At 42.6% G+C, this 15,417-nt stretch overlaps 2 protein-coding genes across 5 annotated transcripts in view; one reads left to right on the forward strand and one right to left on the reverse strand.

Moving 5' to 3' along the window:
- Positions 1–8,414: 8,414 nt before the first annotated feature.
- On the reverse strand, positions 8,415–14,849 carry TIGD6 (tigger transposable element derived 6). 2 transcript variants are annotated; one of them, XM_032851534.1, is made up of 2 exons: positions 14,598–14,849; positions 8,415–11,974 (listed from the first exon to the last, which is right to left on the reverse strand). In XM_032851534.1, exon 2 carries the CDS (start codon positions 11,889–11,891, stop codon positions 10,317–10,319), a length of 1,575 nt encoding a protein of 524 aa, XP_032707425.1. In that variant the 5' UTR covers positions 11,892–11,974; positions 14,598–14,849; the 3' UTR covers positions 8,415–10,316. The 2 variants fall into 2 exon arrangements, with proteins under 2 accessions (XP_032707425.1, XP_032707426.1); XM_032851535.1 differs by having other exon boundaries at positions 8,415–11,998.
- The window catches only part of HMGXB3 (HMG-box containing 3), a 44,994-nt gene continuing 44,400 nt past the window's right edge, over positions 14,824–15,417 (forward strand). For 2 of the 3 annotated variants that reach the window (XM_032851524.1, XM_032851525.1), the window contains exon 1: positions 14,825–15,302. The gene's annotated coding sequence lies outside the window, so the exon portion shown is untranslated. Of the gene's footprint in view, positions 15,303–15,417 lie in introns of all 3 variants that reach the window. The other variant, XM_032851526.1, reaches the window with a different exon arrangement.

Genomic DNA, 15,417 nt, shown 5'->3' on the forward strand with positions numbered 1-15,417 from the left:
GTTTCCTTTAAGATTTGTTTACTTAGCAGTGAATTTTTTTTCCCTTCCCATGGCATTTTAGCAAGGGTCCCTGGGGATTGACAGGCTTCTTCAAGTAGAAGGTAACTATTCATCTTCACTCTTGCAAGAATATTTTATTGTAACCAATGGAAAGGAGTGCATGGAAGTGATAAGATGCTTCCAAAAGAACATCAATAATTAATTGGTAGATGTTTTACTGAAAACAAAGCTAATGCTTACTGCCATCCACCTTATTAATGTACAATAAATACGGATGACAGTGGCAGCTTTTAACTCTCTGCGTTACCTAAAACTAGTATGCAGGAGGATTTAGAAACATCACATTCATACATCCCATCTTCTTTGTATATTATTTATGACAGCTGGCCACAGGTTATGGCCACAGGAATAGTACCTTTTTAAAAGCAAGAATGTCCGACATTAAAATCTTATCATTCTGTATGTGGACCTTGATAGGCAAAAGAAAACAAAACAAAACAGGTTTTCCAGAGTTAGGACTAGGAGACTAATTTATGTGAACTTGAAACATTTAGCCACACTAACACAAGCAAAATAATAATTACAGAAATGCAAATCATTTTTTAACCTCCTACTACATTCTAAACAACTTAAATATTTATGAGAAGCAAACCCTATGTGTAGGGCATCTGTTGGAGTGGGACACCTTTAAACATATTTAGCTTCCTTGTTGGCTCCAAAAACCCCCAAGTGTTGCTATTCTATTGGTAGAACTCTGCCCATCTGTTTACATGGAAAATGCCTTTCTATTATTAAAACAAAGCTATTTCTCAAAAAAAGAAAAAAAAAGCAGATTTCTGTCTTGGAAGTGATTGACTTCATGGTTAAATATAATAAGTACTAAATTTTGACATCCTTTTAGAACTTAAGTCTAGAATTTCAGAAATATTAAGTGCTATTTGTTATTTGTGGGTTTTTTCTTACCTTTTGTTGGGTTTTAGCCACTACTTGGCCTTTCTATCCAGTTTTAGGAATAGTAATAGTGAAATCACAGTGTCTTGGTTAGTTGTTTTTAATCCCTCTTAACTACCCTGCCAAACCAGGTTTGAATCCAGACCATTACAGATGTCTAATGCCATGTGAGAGAGAGTAAATGAGTACATGTTTAAGATAACCTTATAATTTAGCAAACACTAGCACAGCAAAAAAAAAAAAAAAAAAAAGTCCAAAGAATCTGGAAAATGCCTTGGAATAGAGGAACAAGATCTGACTTTGACCTGACTTCTCTGTCCATATGAGGATATAAACAATTATGGAAGTTCATGCGATTAGCAGATTCTTGAATTGTGTTCCGGTTTGTTCCTCTTCAACCCAAGCAAGCAAACAAGAATCTACTTTTGGCATCCACTTGTAAACACATTTAAGATTTCACTAGAATTTATACCTCACTTCTCTGCTTGGGTTGAGGCCCTCCTAAACTGACATACTGTTGATTGCTAGTATTTAAAGAAATCAAATCTGAAACCAAAATCTAACTCACCAACAAAACCATTATTTCCATTTTTTTTTTCTTGCTCAAGGCTTGGACTTTAGTTAATAGCTGATACTTTACACACTTTATGGATACAAAAATATCTTGCTTACCCTCAACTTTAGAGTCTAAAGGAAACATTTTCTCATTGCTTATTGACAAATGTATAAAATTCCAAATATCTTCAAACGGTCATTTAATTGAAACGTAGTGCCTACGTTCTTGATAGTTAAAACTCTGAGAGCCAGAGGGGTGGGGTATTCCAGGGCACAGAAGGAGAAAGGATAACATTCAGGAGGAATGAAAGGAATACACCATTGAAAAAGCCTCTGACCAAATGGGGGAGAAAGGAGAGGGATCCACTTGAGTAGAATCCAATCCCCAGAGCCTCACACAGCAGTAGGGAGAGGAAGAATAGGAGCCACACCTTAATTTGACAGCAGAGTCAGAACTGGGTTCTGTTTCTAGAAAGGGAGGGCAGATTCAACAAAGCTGAAGGAGCTGAAGAGCGTGTGGTACCCCAGGGCTGGGGCAAAGGCGCAACTGACCTACTCTGGAGCATAGACTGAGGGACTGTAGCCTACGATGGTGGTAAAAGTAACAAATGTCTAGTTGACAAAAAAAAAAATTTTTTTTTTTTTTGAGTGGGACCAAAGGAAAAGAAATCCTAATAGTCCAACTTCGCTTTTAAACAATAATAGTCATTGAGAGGTGCCTGGGTGGCTCAGTGGGTTAAAGCCTCTACCTTCCGCAGGTCCTGATCCTGCTCAGCAGGGAGCCTGCTTCCCTTCCTCTCTCTGCCTGCTGCTCTGCCTACCTATGACCTCTGTCTGTCAAATAAGTAAATAAAATCTTAAAAAGAAACAAAAAACAAAAAACCAATAGTAGTCATCGAAACCCAAATTTGGGTAAATTTCCAGTATGATAAATGGTGATCTTTAAACATATGTCAAGATGTTAGATGAGTTCATTAGACGACTCCAATGCTGTTGAATGTGTTTCAACGAACAGTTACTCTCTGCAGACGTACTTTCCTAACAGTTTGTCGCTGAAGAACACATTGCCTGGGTGTTAGCCCTGCTCTTAATATAAATGTGAGAAAAACGCAGTGAATTTCTTGGGAACTTAAATGGAGTCTGGAAGTTACGATGATAAATTTGAGCTCTAGGATCTTTGTTAATGTTATTAATGAATTGTTTTCCTCTCTGTATTGTGACAGATGAGCTATAGGTTCCTTCTGCACCTGTGCAGATAACAACTCAATACTTGCTGAGACCCGTGCAGGGATCTAGGGCCCTGGGCCGGGCCCTGGGACTCTGGTACTCAGTCTAGGAGGTGGGCTATACAGTAACTCTCCTAAGTAGTACCTGGGGCACTTGGAGGTGCTTTATGGAGGGGCTAAGCTGAGCCTGGACCGAGGTCTGAATAGGAGACCGGCAACTGAGGCAAAGGAGGAGGCATGGGTGCTCCTGGTCTCTTCAGGGAATGATTCCACAGTGAGATGGCAAAAACCCACTCAGCAGGGTTTAGGCTTTGTTTCGTTTTTCTGTTCTTTGAGGTTTTTCTCTTTTTCCCTCTTTTCTTTATCTGTTCTAGTGATGCCTTAATTTGAAGCTGGGTTTTCAAAACTGCAAGGAAGAGGAAATTAGATCCAGAAGGCTTTTAGGCTTTGAACTAATTTGGATTTTTTTCTTTTGTATTAAGATTTCATTAGATAATCAAGATTGGAATCACCAAGTGTTAATATAAGAATGAAAAGTATAATGGAGGGTGCCTGGGTGGCTCAGTCAGTTAAGTGTCTGCCTTTGGCTCGGGTCACAATCTCAGGGTCCTGGGATCCAGCCCTGTATGAACCCTGTATCGTGCTCCCTGCTCAGTGGAGAGTCTGCTTCTCCCTCTCCCTCTGACTCTCCCTCTGCTCATGCTCTCTCTGAAATAAATAAAATCCTAAAAAAAAAAAAAAAAGTGAAAAGTATAAAGGAACATGCCAAAATAATAAACCTACTGCTTTGTTATCATAGCCTGTTATTATTAACGTGAAAGACTATTGAAACATTGTAAGTTAAAGGTACATTTTAGTTTTTTTAAAAAAATGTTAGTAACTTTAGTGAAGGAGAATTTAGATGTGGGAGTAGGGGAAGATTTATTTTTATAAGGTAATTTTTATTCTGACAAGGACTATTATTTTTAAAAGTGTTTTGTTTTTGCACCTAACATTTTTTAAGTAAACATGTTACAGTTGGAAAAGTTAAATAAGCAATATACTGAAGAGTGGATTTTTTTTAGGTATGTATTCTATTTTTCTGTTCATGATATAAAATGTGGACAAATTGAGTTATGAAAACTAAAATAATGAAGGACACTAAATGTCTTTATTTGAGATACCATGTTTGCAAACCTACAGTGGAAACTTGTACCTTTGTTAGACTTGAATTATGGCTCTGAAAAAGGCCAGGTAATTATAATCTTATTACAAAATACCAATGACAAAATTTTCTAACTGAAGCCTTTTTAGTTGGCAAATAGACAAGCAGCCTTAGCCAAAAAGGGTTTTTAACTGCAGCTTTAATGAACTTACTTTAGGGAAGTTCTCTACCCTTCTTCCTCATTCCCCATCCCTAAAATAATAAGATACTGGGAATCAGAAAGCTCATGCTTTTTCCATTCAGATCAGTTAGGAAATTACTATTTGAGTTCTGATGCTGCTGTGATTTCTCAAAAATCAGTGGGAACAAACCAATCCATATAAAATACTATGTTTTTTTGGTCTCCTTTGCAATTTTATATACAAATCAAGACAGATGAATGAACATAAATTCTCAGTTTTGTCTATTCCCTAAAAAAGTAAACTGCCCCTTTAAAAAAAATTATTCACAGCTAATAACCTTTAGGAACATGTTTTATACCACATAACTCTTTTTTAATTAAAGCAAGTGCCTTGATGCCATTCCATATAAATCAGGCTTAACCTGTGGGATGGGGATGAGTTGATGGGTTGCAGCCTGTTGTGGGAGGTGGGGGTGGGGGTTGGTTAATAGCAACTGTTTTTCTTTTGGGAGGATAAATGCATGTTTATTATGAAGGATACTATATGTGCTGAGATCTAGAGGTGTCATTTCATTTCTGATAATAAATTGTGCTAATAAAATACTACTCTGTGTCTAAATTATTTAAGTGCAACTAAGAAATGCACGTAGGTCACCAGTGAGCTTTGGAATACCATCGCTTTACATTTGGAGAGTGATTCAGTCATTGATTTTTCCCAACTATAACAAGAGGATCTGTCCTTATAGAAGGACATAATGCGTAAAGATATGCATTTCTTTCCTTTTTGCTTTGTTGTCCTGAGTGAGTACATTAATCCTTCAGGAACTCAATTTTTTCATCAATGAAGAGAGGAGCACAAGATTGCTTGAGGACCTGTCCAGTTCTCATGTTGCATGACTACTATTCTGTACCTCGTGGGAATCAGAAAACCCCAAACTGGCTCATGTTTTACTACTCCTAACTCTGAATTTTGGTAAGTGAATTTTGAGCCATCTTTTCGCCATCAGTAAGTTGAGGCTACCACCTTGTACGCAGGTGAAGGAGTTGGACTAAATGGTCTTCGAAGGGCCCTTCGAATTTTACCATCCTGTATACTCACCATGTGTGCACACAGCACGTGGGACCCGGAGCCATGTGCGGTGCCTCACACACTCATTCTCCGGCATCTCTCCAGCTACCTTGGAGGGCTCTGCTTCCCCATCTCCTTTCAGTGCTTGTGTCCTTGGCCTCTTCTCTCATTTAGCACCATTGCTTAAGCTTTGGATTTTCAGATCTGATTGAGCCTGATGAAAGTATGGCTCTTCTTGGAGAAGTAACACATTCGTATGTATACACACACACGATTTATATGGAGGCTGGTTCATGGCCCCCCATGTCATGAATACTTTGCATTATAAACTCTCTCCAGATGACTACATCCATGGCCTCAATTGATTTGTTATCTGCGTGCTGATGGCAGCCAAACATGATTTCTAGCCTTTCTAGAACACCAGCCAGCATATCTGTCTATACATAAATCTCCAGAGCTGTCCAGTAACAGCTGGATGCCCAGAGGCACCTCACATAGAATACAAACTCATCTTCTCTTCCCCTGTTAACCCATCTTGATCATGGCATGACTCAGCAACTCAGTCCAGAAACTTGGAAGATTTTAGAATATTCCTCTTCAAATCCATCTACCTGGTAAGACTCTCAAGTCAAACATCTCTTTCTTGCCCTCAGTGTTCATTTATCTTCAGGACTATGCCACAGTCTACCTAGTTAATCTATTTCTCTACAACTCAGCCTCCACACTAGTTACCGATTATTATCTTAAAAAAAAAAAAAAAAAAAAAAGACCTTTGTTACTTCCAAGTGGTTCTCCAGTGTTTTCAGAGTAAGTTCAGAATCAATGCTATAGCCAATAAGACCTTAAAAAGTTTGCCCCTGGGTGCCTGGGTAACTCACTTGTTAGGTGTCTGCCTTTGGCTCGGGTCATGATCTCAGGGTCCTGGGATTGAGCCCTCGCATTGGGCTCCCTGTTCGGCAGGAGGCCTGCTTTTCCCTCTCTCACTCCCCCTGCTAGTGTTCCCTCTCTCTGTGTGTCTTTCTCTATCAAATAAATAAGATCTTAAAAAAAAAAAAAACCCAAATTAAAAAAAGTTGCCCTTGCTTACATCTTCAGCATCTTGTCCTGCCCTAGGCCTTTATATATGCTGTTCTTTCTTCCAGGAATAGCCTCCCAGCCCCATATGTGTAAACTTTTCTACTCTTTCCAAATACTTCTTACTAAAAGTCCCTTGCTCTTGGCAACATTTCCTATTGAATTCCTCTTCTCTCATGCAGAGTCTCCTTTGGACCTCATCTCTGCATATTCTCTAAAACGGCATTTACCACTCTTATTTTTCCTTCTCCATCTCATCTGCTAACTGGACTCCCTGAGGATAGGGCTGTGTATTTCATCCTTAGAGCCTCTGTGGCCAGCAGTGCGTATCAGTTCTAAGCATGGATATGTTTGGTGGATATTTATTTCTCTAAAACTGGTTCATTTACAGAGCACCTCTGTCTTGGGTCAATTACATGGCCTGTGGTTATCAATACGTTGGAAAAAGTCTCTGGTGAAGGGATAGGTGTGTAATGCGGTTGGATTAGGTTGTCCAAGGCACAGTTGTTTCTTAGTTAGTTGCCTGAACAGGACTCACATTCTATGTCTTTTCGATCTTTTCTTGTCTTCCTTTTCAGTCTCTACCATGTCAGAGAAATTAAACATGGCTGCTTCTAAGTGTTCTGGTTGGCCAGTTGTCTCTATTGTGTAATCTCTCTCTGCCCTCTGGTGGCCAGAATATGCTCCCACATTTCACCTCAAAGAAGTATGGCCTCTGGTAGCATGAACAGTTAATAGGCAATTTTAGAATACATTGATTGAGCCTATTTGCACTTTTGCATTACAATTTATTGTCAAGATTAAATGATAAGGAGTAAAATGGTGCTTGGCAAGTAACAGGCAACAATTCTTAGCTTCCTCCCTTTTAAATCAAAGAGCCCATCTTAAGAACAGGGCAAAGAAAACTTGAGTTTTATCTAATGATCAGCCTTGGTGGTTCTGGAACACTAAACCCCAAGATCTGTTAGTGAAAGGGAGGTCTGGAAAAGGAGGTCCCTGCTTCTAGACAGTACCTGTAAAGTTTCAAATAGGGATGGGTACTAATGACATAGCATTTATAGAACTTAGTCTGTGTCAGGTATATATTTTTATCTTCATAACAGCTCAGCTGAGGTAAGTCCCTAGTTCCAGAATGCTGGCCTACAGAGAGGATTGGTCAGCTGGGGCAAACTAAATCCTCAAGTGGGGCAAGAGGCACCAGAGAATCAGGGAGAAGCCACAGAGGGCCTGATGAAGACAGGCAACTCAGAAGGGATAATATCTTCTTTTAGTTTTAGAAAACAAAAGTATCAAACAAATAAAACCTTAATGTCCCGACAGAATCAAAGGTTTGTTTAGCCAATGTAAACCAGACTGTAAACGCTCTCTCTTTTGGATATGATTTTCATCTATAGGGATCTAATTCATTATGATACATCAAATGAGTCAAGAACATGAGACTTCTTTTTTTAAACAAGTTTAAGCACATATTTACTGAATAGTACTATGTTCAAGGCACTTAAATGAAGCCTTTCATACCAAAGTTTTGTGTGTGTAAATCCTACAATGACTTTATGTGGCCGGAAATAGGCTTAACTTTATATATTGGAATTCTTCACTATCAAAGAACAGATGATAGATAACCTGGACTGGAATACTAGTTGAGGCAATGACATTCGTGGAAAAATTTGCAAATTCTTTTACAGAGGACAGCCTTACCCTATCTTCAAGTAGAATCAATGCTTCATTCAGCCTTAAAGAAAGGTGGTGTTCACCCATTAATGTATGTATCAGTTTATACACAACTGTTTATTGAAGTGCCTATGATGTGCCCAGCACAGTGCTAGGCACCATTAAGGTTACAAAGGTCCTTGCTCCCCTGGAGCTTACAGTCTACTCAAAGAGCCAAAGGACACTGATAGAAATTTAAGTGCTTAGGTAAGTGGTAGAAAGACAAAAAGCGCTAAGGAGTTGAGGGAAGGCTGGAGCAGGTGCTGAAGTCTTTAAAAAAAAGCTGGGATAAAGAGGACTCCACAGTTAGTTCCTGAAAGGCCTGCCTTGGTGGAAGGCAGGAGAGGCATTCAGGTGAAGGCACGCGAGCACACACGGGTACAGTGTGTGCTCTCCAGGACCTTATCCAGGGGCGGCACTGATGGTACTGAGCAGGCAAGCGGAAATGCAGGTTGTAACCAACTCTAGAGGGTGCTAAAACTCAACTGAATAATCCAGTCTTTTATTTATTTATTTATTTTAGGCATTTGGGAGCCACCACAGACACTTGGGCAGGGGAAATGGCATGATGTCAAGAGATTTAACATTATGTGCCAAATGCACTTCAGGGGCAGAAAGGTGAACAAAGGAATTCAAAGTTATATTAGTAATCCTGACACAAAATGACAGCAGTAAAGGTGCTGACAGTGCGTGGAACCACAGGACTTCGCCAGAAGACAGTTTTCCTCTCCTATGTGTTAAGGACTTAAAATATGTATAGTACTTTTGGTTCAAATTATACTAGTTTGCTAAAATGAAAAATATACAAAATAAGATTTCAAAAACCCATTTAAACATCTGCTGGGGTTTTTAAAAAATTGTTGTTTTGTTCAACACGGAAGCAGTCTATCATTAATCTGTTTTATATGGGTTTCAGTTAAATGATTATAGAAAGAAAAATAACTGAATTTCTATGGGTTTCTGAAATAACCACAAAATTAATCTGTACCGGGTGGGGGAACTACACTACAACACTGACAGGTACTGTATTTACCTTCTAAAAATGAAACAGACACTCATCTCGCATATTAGAAACAGATACTAGGGTTATAAAGGATATTAAAAATGCCTTCTTTATAGGAGAAAAACTTCAATATAAATCAGATTATAAATTTATTTTGTTCTAAATAACTTAAGATCAACTCTGCTCTAGCAGATGTCTCTGCAGGACAAACATAAAGGAATAAGGGTGAAGTAATTTTAGCAAAGGCAAACAGTGTGCCTTCATGTTAATCACAAAGTCCAGGCTGGATTACTCACAAGTGGAATAATCCAAATAGGGAACGATCCAAATCCTGTCACACGTGTCCTTTCTCCCACAGACTTCCCTCTCACCTTGTCTGGAAAGTGAGAGGTACACTGGGCTATATGTCCTTTCCTAGGATTTTATGATATATAAGGCCCCCACGTTGTGTCCTATCTCCTTTTTAATTCTCCTCGTATTCCCCTGTGCCCCAGCTCCCTCTGACTAATAAGCATTACAAGATGTGTTCCTACTCTAGGTGGTTCCTGCTAATTCTTTGGGCACAGACAGATGTACCTCTGCTCACTACTTGGCGAGCTGGTGCAGTGTTCAAGAGAAAAGCTAAGAAGATTCTAGAGTTACCAAATCAGCAGAAAGGAGTTAACAGATCTGGAATAAGAAGTGCTAATCCTTTTTTCCCCCTTTTCTTTTCTTTTTTGATAGTGAGTGGGAGTATTTGGATGGCCGGCTGGCTGAAAAGAGAAGTACTAGGATCCAGCTAGACCAGTGGTTCTCAAAGTAAGGATCCTGGACCACATTAGCATCAGCAGGACCTGGGAATTTGTTAGAAATGCAAATTTTGGGGCCCCATCTAATACCCACTGAATCAGAAAACTGGAGGTGGAGCCCAGCAATCTGTGTTTTAGCAAGCCTTTCAAGTGATTCTGAAGTGAGCTAACATTTGGAAACCACTAAGCTAGACTTACTGGCAAGAGTTTGGCTCCTACCCCACCGTGTGCTCGATTTTTCCTTTGGCCAAATCAGCAATTCCCAAACTTTTCTGCACATTGGAATGACCTGGGCAGTTTCACAAACTACTAATGCCTGTGACCTATAACTATAGATTGTGATTTAATTGGTCTGGGATAAGGCCTGGGCTTTAGAAATTTTTTTAAAGATGCTCAAGAGATCCTAAGGTGCAGACAACTTTTGAGACCATTTGATTAATCAAAAGATAACACACGTATTTGTCAAACTTCATTCAAGGAAGTTTCCTGATTATTTCAGAGGACTGGAATGTTGTCATTATAATATTGCTTAAAATTTAAGTTCAATAACCTATCTAAAAACTTTATTCTTATAAACTACATTTTCTAAATCAAAAGAGGCAATTAATGCCTACGTTATTTTGTTTGGAGGAGATCTGTAATTTTGGAGTCAACAAGAGTTTGTGTCACTTTCCTCATTAAATATTCATCTATTCCATTTAGCTGTCCAAAAACAGTGTCAGGAACACCTACACAAGTGGAAAGGAACTGTCTAAGTTTCTGTACATTTGAGATGGCCTCCGTGATGGTGATTTTTGGCTGCAGTGGTAAAGATACCTCCCCCTCCTCTTCGCTTCCAGCTTCATCTCTATTTTTAGCATCCTCCACGCCCTGGATGACCTCTGTGTCTATCAGCTCTGGAGCGATGATGAGATCATCATCTGCAGTGACAAAGTCCTGGAAATGTATTTCGTTGGGGACACGGGTGGCAAGAGCCACAGAGTGCCATAACTTTTCAATGGCTACCTCTGGTTCACTGGCTGCTGCTTCTGTGTCAGAATCTGTCAGTTCCGTGGGGATGATGCCTGCCTTCTGCCAGCATCTCACCACTGTGGACTGCTTGACTGACCACCATGCTGCCGCAATCATGTCGATGGCCCGCCCGATGTCCACTTTTCCTTGGTCCTCACTGCTGTGGAGCTTGAGGAGGAGCTGGGTCAGGAGGTAGCTTCGGTACCGCACTTTCATGGTGTGAATTATGCCGAGATTCAGCGGCTGCGGGACGGCAGTACAGTTAGAGGGTAGGTACCCCACTTGGATCCTTTCTAAGCGTGGCAGCATGTTGTGAGCGGAGCAGTTGTCGATCAGCAGGAGGATGCGGCGTTCCGCCCGCTTCATCCTGGCATCCACTTGCATCAGCCACTCATTAAACAGATCCTGCGTCATCCATGCCCACTGGTTGGCTCGGTAATCACAAGGGAGGGAACGGACATTCTTGAGACAGTGTGGGTTGGCTGACCTACCAACAATCAACGGTCTCATTTTTTCAGTCCCTGAAGCATTACAACAAAAGAGTGCTGTCAACCGCTGCTTTGCTTTCTTGCCGCCTCTACAATGGTCCCCTTTAGCAGCAAGCGTGTGCTGGGGAAGCAGCTGGAAAAACACTCCTGTCTCATCAGCATTAAAGATATCATCTGGGCTGTAGTCAGCAATCAGTTTTATAATTTCCCCTGCATGCCACTCGTTAACCTTATCTATTCCTAGACCATTCATTAATCTGTCACTATCCTCTCTACAGACTGCTTTCAAAGCAATTCCGTGGCGATCCCTAAATCTGTTCAGCCAACCCACACTTGCTTGAAAATTGTCATAGCCAAGCATGTTGGCCAAGTTTAGTGCTTTTTTCCGAATGACAGACCCAGTCACAAGAATGTTTTTGGCATGGATTTCTTGAAACCAAGCAAAAACAGCTTTATCAATGTCATCATAGAGAGCGTTCCTCATCCTTTTCCGCTGGGGTCCTACAGATGCCTGCCGTACCTTCTCTTCAAATTTGGTGCGATCCTTTAAAAATGTAGACAAGGTAGAAGGGGTGATACCGAATTCTTTTGCCACATCACCTTTCCTCTTTCCTGAGTCGACAGCTTCCACCACCTTCATTTTCTCCTCCAGGGAGAACTGCCGACGCTTCTTGTTCCCCTTGTTTGCCATATTCACAGAATGAGTCCTGGGCCACAATTACCAGGGCTGAGTGTGTCCCTCCTCTAGGCTTGTTTTGCCACAAGTGTAGAAAACTGAGGAGAGAGAATGTGGAGTACCTGTCAGGAACCAGAGATAATGGATTCCCTCTAAAAGGTGGGTCAGATTTTTCAAAATCCTACTAGGAAATGATAATATAAGGCCAAAGTCAAGAGAAAATAGGATTCATACTACTGACTTGTAGGGATTACTTATACAGATTCACAGAATGTTTGAAAAAAAAGAGACCTTACAGAGAATCTAGTTCACTTAAAATTTCCAAGCTTCTGTAAAAATAATGTCTGTTCTGTCTACCGTGGGAATAGATTGAAAAAAAATAGATGGTAAAAGATGTTGGCAAATAGCAGTGCACTGTATAAATTAAAGGGATTATTATCTGGCTCATTTTATAACAGAAACTGAGGCTCAGAGAAGGGGCCTATCCAAGCTCATAGACCTTGGATTTCTTGACTCAGAATTAGTGCCATTTCTGTAACTCCATAGTCCTGCTGGATATTCTATCAAAATGAGGTCTTTAAAGCTCTATCACTATTTGCCTTGGAAGGATTTTCACTGTGGGAATATGTTTCATTCATTTGGCATTCATAGGTGTTAAGTGGTAAGGATACAGTGATGAACAACACAGTCAAGGTCCCTGCCCTTAGGAAATATACAATACAGTGGAGGAAGATGAGCCAAAAGAGAACAGATACATAAGATAATTACAGAATGTGCTATGACTATGAAGGAAATAACCATGATCAGGCAGAAGCAGTTTTGGTAACTGTCTGCGAAGACATTTTATCATGAGAGTCCTCACAGGACAAGAGAAGCTGCTGTGACCTGAGGCTGTGACTGCCCCTTTGCAAGGGCTGACTCCTACCACCACCTCCACACATTTATCTATCCATTCTTGGCATCCTCTATGTGCTAAGCACTATGCTCAATACCAGCCATCCAGAGACGGATGGAGCATAGTGCCCACCATTCAGAAGCCTATCAGGAAAAAAAAAAAGAAGCCTATCAGGGAAGCCGGGAAGACAAACACTAAAGTGCATTAAAACTATAAAAGAGGTTACAGAGTACTGTGAACTAGAATAGAGCAGTGGAGATGATCAACTGGGTGGGACATGAAAGGGCAGTGCACTTCAAAGAGGAAACAATATTGATGTTGGGACTTCAAGTACAAACAACTAGAAGTTCATGAGATAGAAGGAAATATGTGCAAAGGCAATCAAGTACTATAGAAAACAAGGCAGTATGGCCAGGAAAAAAAGTCTTTGGAGAAGAGAACAAGAGCCAAATCATAAAATTTTAGCTTGGTCCTGGGACAGTAAGAGGCCACAGAGGTCTGTTTATTTGAATGATGTGATCAGGTTTGCACTTCAGAAGGAGTCCTTTGGTTGCAAAGTGGAGAACCTAAAGGGTAAAATCCATTTTCCTAAGAGGTGGCCCTAAATCTGAAGATAAAAGGAAGCTAGCCTTGTAGGCCACAGACAGCTGGGATATGTTAATTTGAATGCAAAGAGAAGCTATTGAAGGATTTTAATCGAGGAGAAAGATGACTGCTATGTAAAGAATGGAATTAAAGGGTGTCAGGGAGATAGCAGGCGACTAGTTAGGAGGCTGCTGCAGGAGTCCAGATGTGAGATAATGGTGGCTTGGATTAGAGTTACAGTGGATGTGGTAAGAAGTAGCCAGTTTGGGCGATATTTTTGCAGATCTTGCTGATGGACTGGATATCAGGTGTGGGAAGGTTTAAGGATAAATCCTAGATTTCTGGCTGGAGCAGTGAGCAACCCAATGTATGGTTGTGCCATTTAGTGAGAGGAGAACCAACTGAGGAGATGGAAACCAATTACTGAAGATCTACTTCATAAACTTAATTTGTTCCTTTACATCACATGGCAGGACTTGGATGCAAATCCAAGGAGACTCAGAACGAAGCAGTGTTCTGAACACTACAGAGTACTATATACCCTGTTCCGGGAACTACCAGTATCGAGAGGCGACGTAGAAAGAGAAAGAAGTAAGAGACAAGCCAAAGTCTTTTAGGTCAAGCTAAGCTTGTATTTTATTCTAAGCGAATGAAAAGACACTAGAAGGTTTTAAGCAGGGAGCGACTGGATCAGTTACAGTGCAAAAAGATCAATCTGCCTGTTGTGTGGAGAAACGACTGCAGAGCGACAAGAGAGGAGGTGGGAAAAAACGCCATCAGTCCAGGAGGAGATACTGGTGACGACGAGGTTGGTGACAGTGGCACATAGAGAAAAGTACGCAGATTGGAAAAATACATTTGCAAGATAGTGAGGGTCGTGCAAGGACTTGTACAAATGTGGGACGATCTGTGACACTGGCGGGAAAAGGGCATACTATTCTTGTCCGACTCCAGAGCCTCTCCACTTGGGTCATTCGGCTCCGGTTGAATCACTCCAGAACTCACTAGCATAACTGTGTGTGGGACGACGGGAAGGACCGACTGGGTGAGGAGGACGGCTTGATGCGGCACCAAAAAGAACCCTGCGCTGAACGAGCGGGGACAGACTGGACAGGGCTGGAGTCTGGCCTTGAACACTGTGCTGAGAGGGTGGTGCTGGGGCTCCCCAGGGCCCGACGTGGCTTTGAGAGGTGAGGCGGGGTCTCGACCTCTTACGCTCGGCACAGCCCCGCCCCAGTTACCTGAGCGCCCTACGGCAATGCCCCGGGGCTAAGCGGCCCGGGCGTCCCACAGCGGGCGGCCGCAGCTTCCTCCTCCTCCCGGAACCTCTAGCCGGAAACAGTCCGTCCGCCTTATCAGCCCCCTCTAAACATCTAAGCAGTTCCTATGGGCCCGCCCCTCGACTAGGGCTGGACTGTTGCGCATGCGCAAAAGGACGCACGCAGTCACGCGCAGCCGGCCGCTTCCGGTGCGCCGCGAGGGCTGCCGGGAAGGGTCTCCCTGGCGATCTGAGGTGTGCTGCTGCTGCCGCTGCCGCCGCCGAACCGGTGCTGCGGCGACGCTCGTGTCCCTGCTGTCTTCCTCGGGCTCCCCGGGGCTTGACCCCCGGGGCCCTCGGCAGGCGTGGGTGAAGAGCCTGCGGAGCGAGCCTGTGCTCCCATACCCGCTCTCCACGACCCTATATCGCGACTCCGAGAAGGGGGAGCGAGAGGAGCTGTCGCGACTCCGCGCCGTGTGTCGCCGGGCGGGGCCGCGGGGCCGGGGCTCCTCCAGCCCCCGGGATGCGCGCGCGAGCCCTCGCCTCCACTTCCTTGTTGCCGCTGTCACGACTGGAGCCGCCTCTCGCCGACAGCGGGGAGCGCGACTGCGCCGGCCAGCCCCCTCGTCGAGCCCCAGGGCCGGGCGCCTCCGGGAATGTGAGCCGCGCGGCTTGCACGCTCCTCAGGGTAAGTCCCGCCCTCGAGCGCCTCGCTGCACTGTGCCGCGGAAATGCTGGGCGACCTCGAGCCGGATGCTGCGGCTCTCTGAGCCCTGTTGTCCCTTCCACAGAGTAGGACCAGT

Source organism: Lontra canadensis, unplaced genomic scaffold (assembly GCF_010015895.1).
Source record: "Lontra canadensis isolate GAN:19392208 unplaced genomic scaffold, GSC_riverotter_1.0 scaffold5, whole genome shotgun sequence".
In the NCBI taxonomy this organism is placed as follows: Eukaryota; Metazoa; Chordata; class Mammalia; order Carnivora; family Mustelidae; genus Lontra; species Lontra canadensis.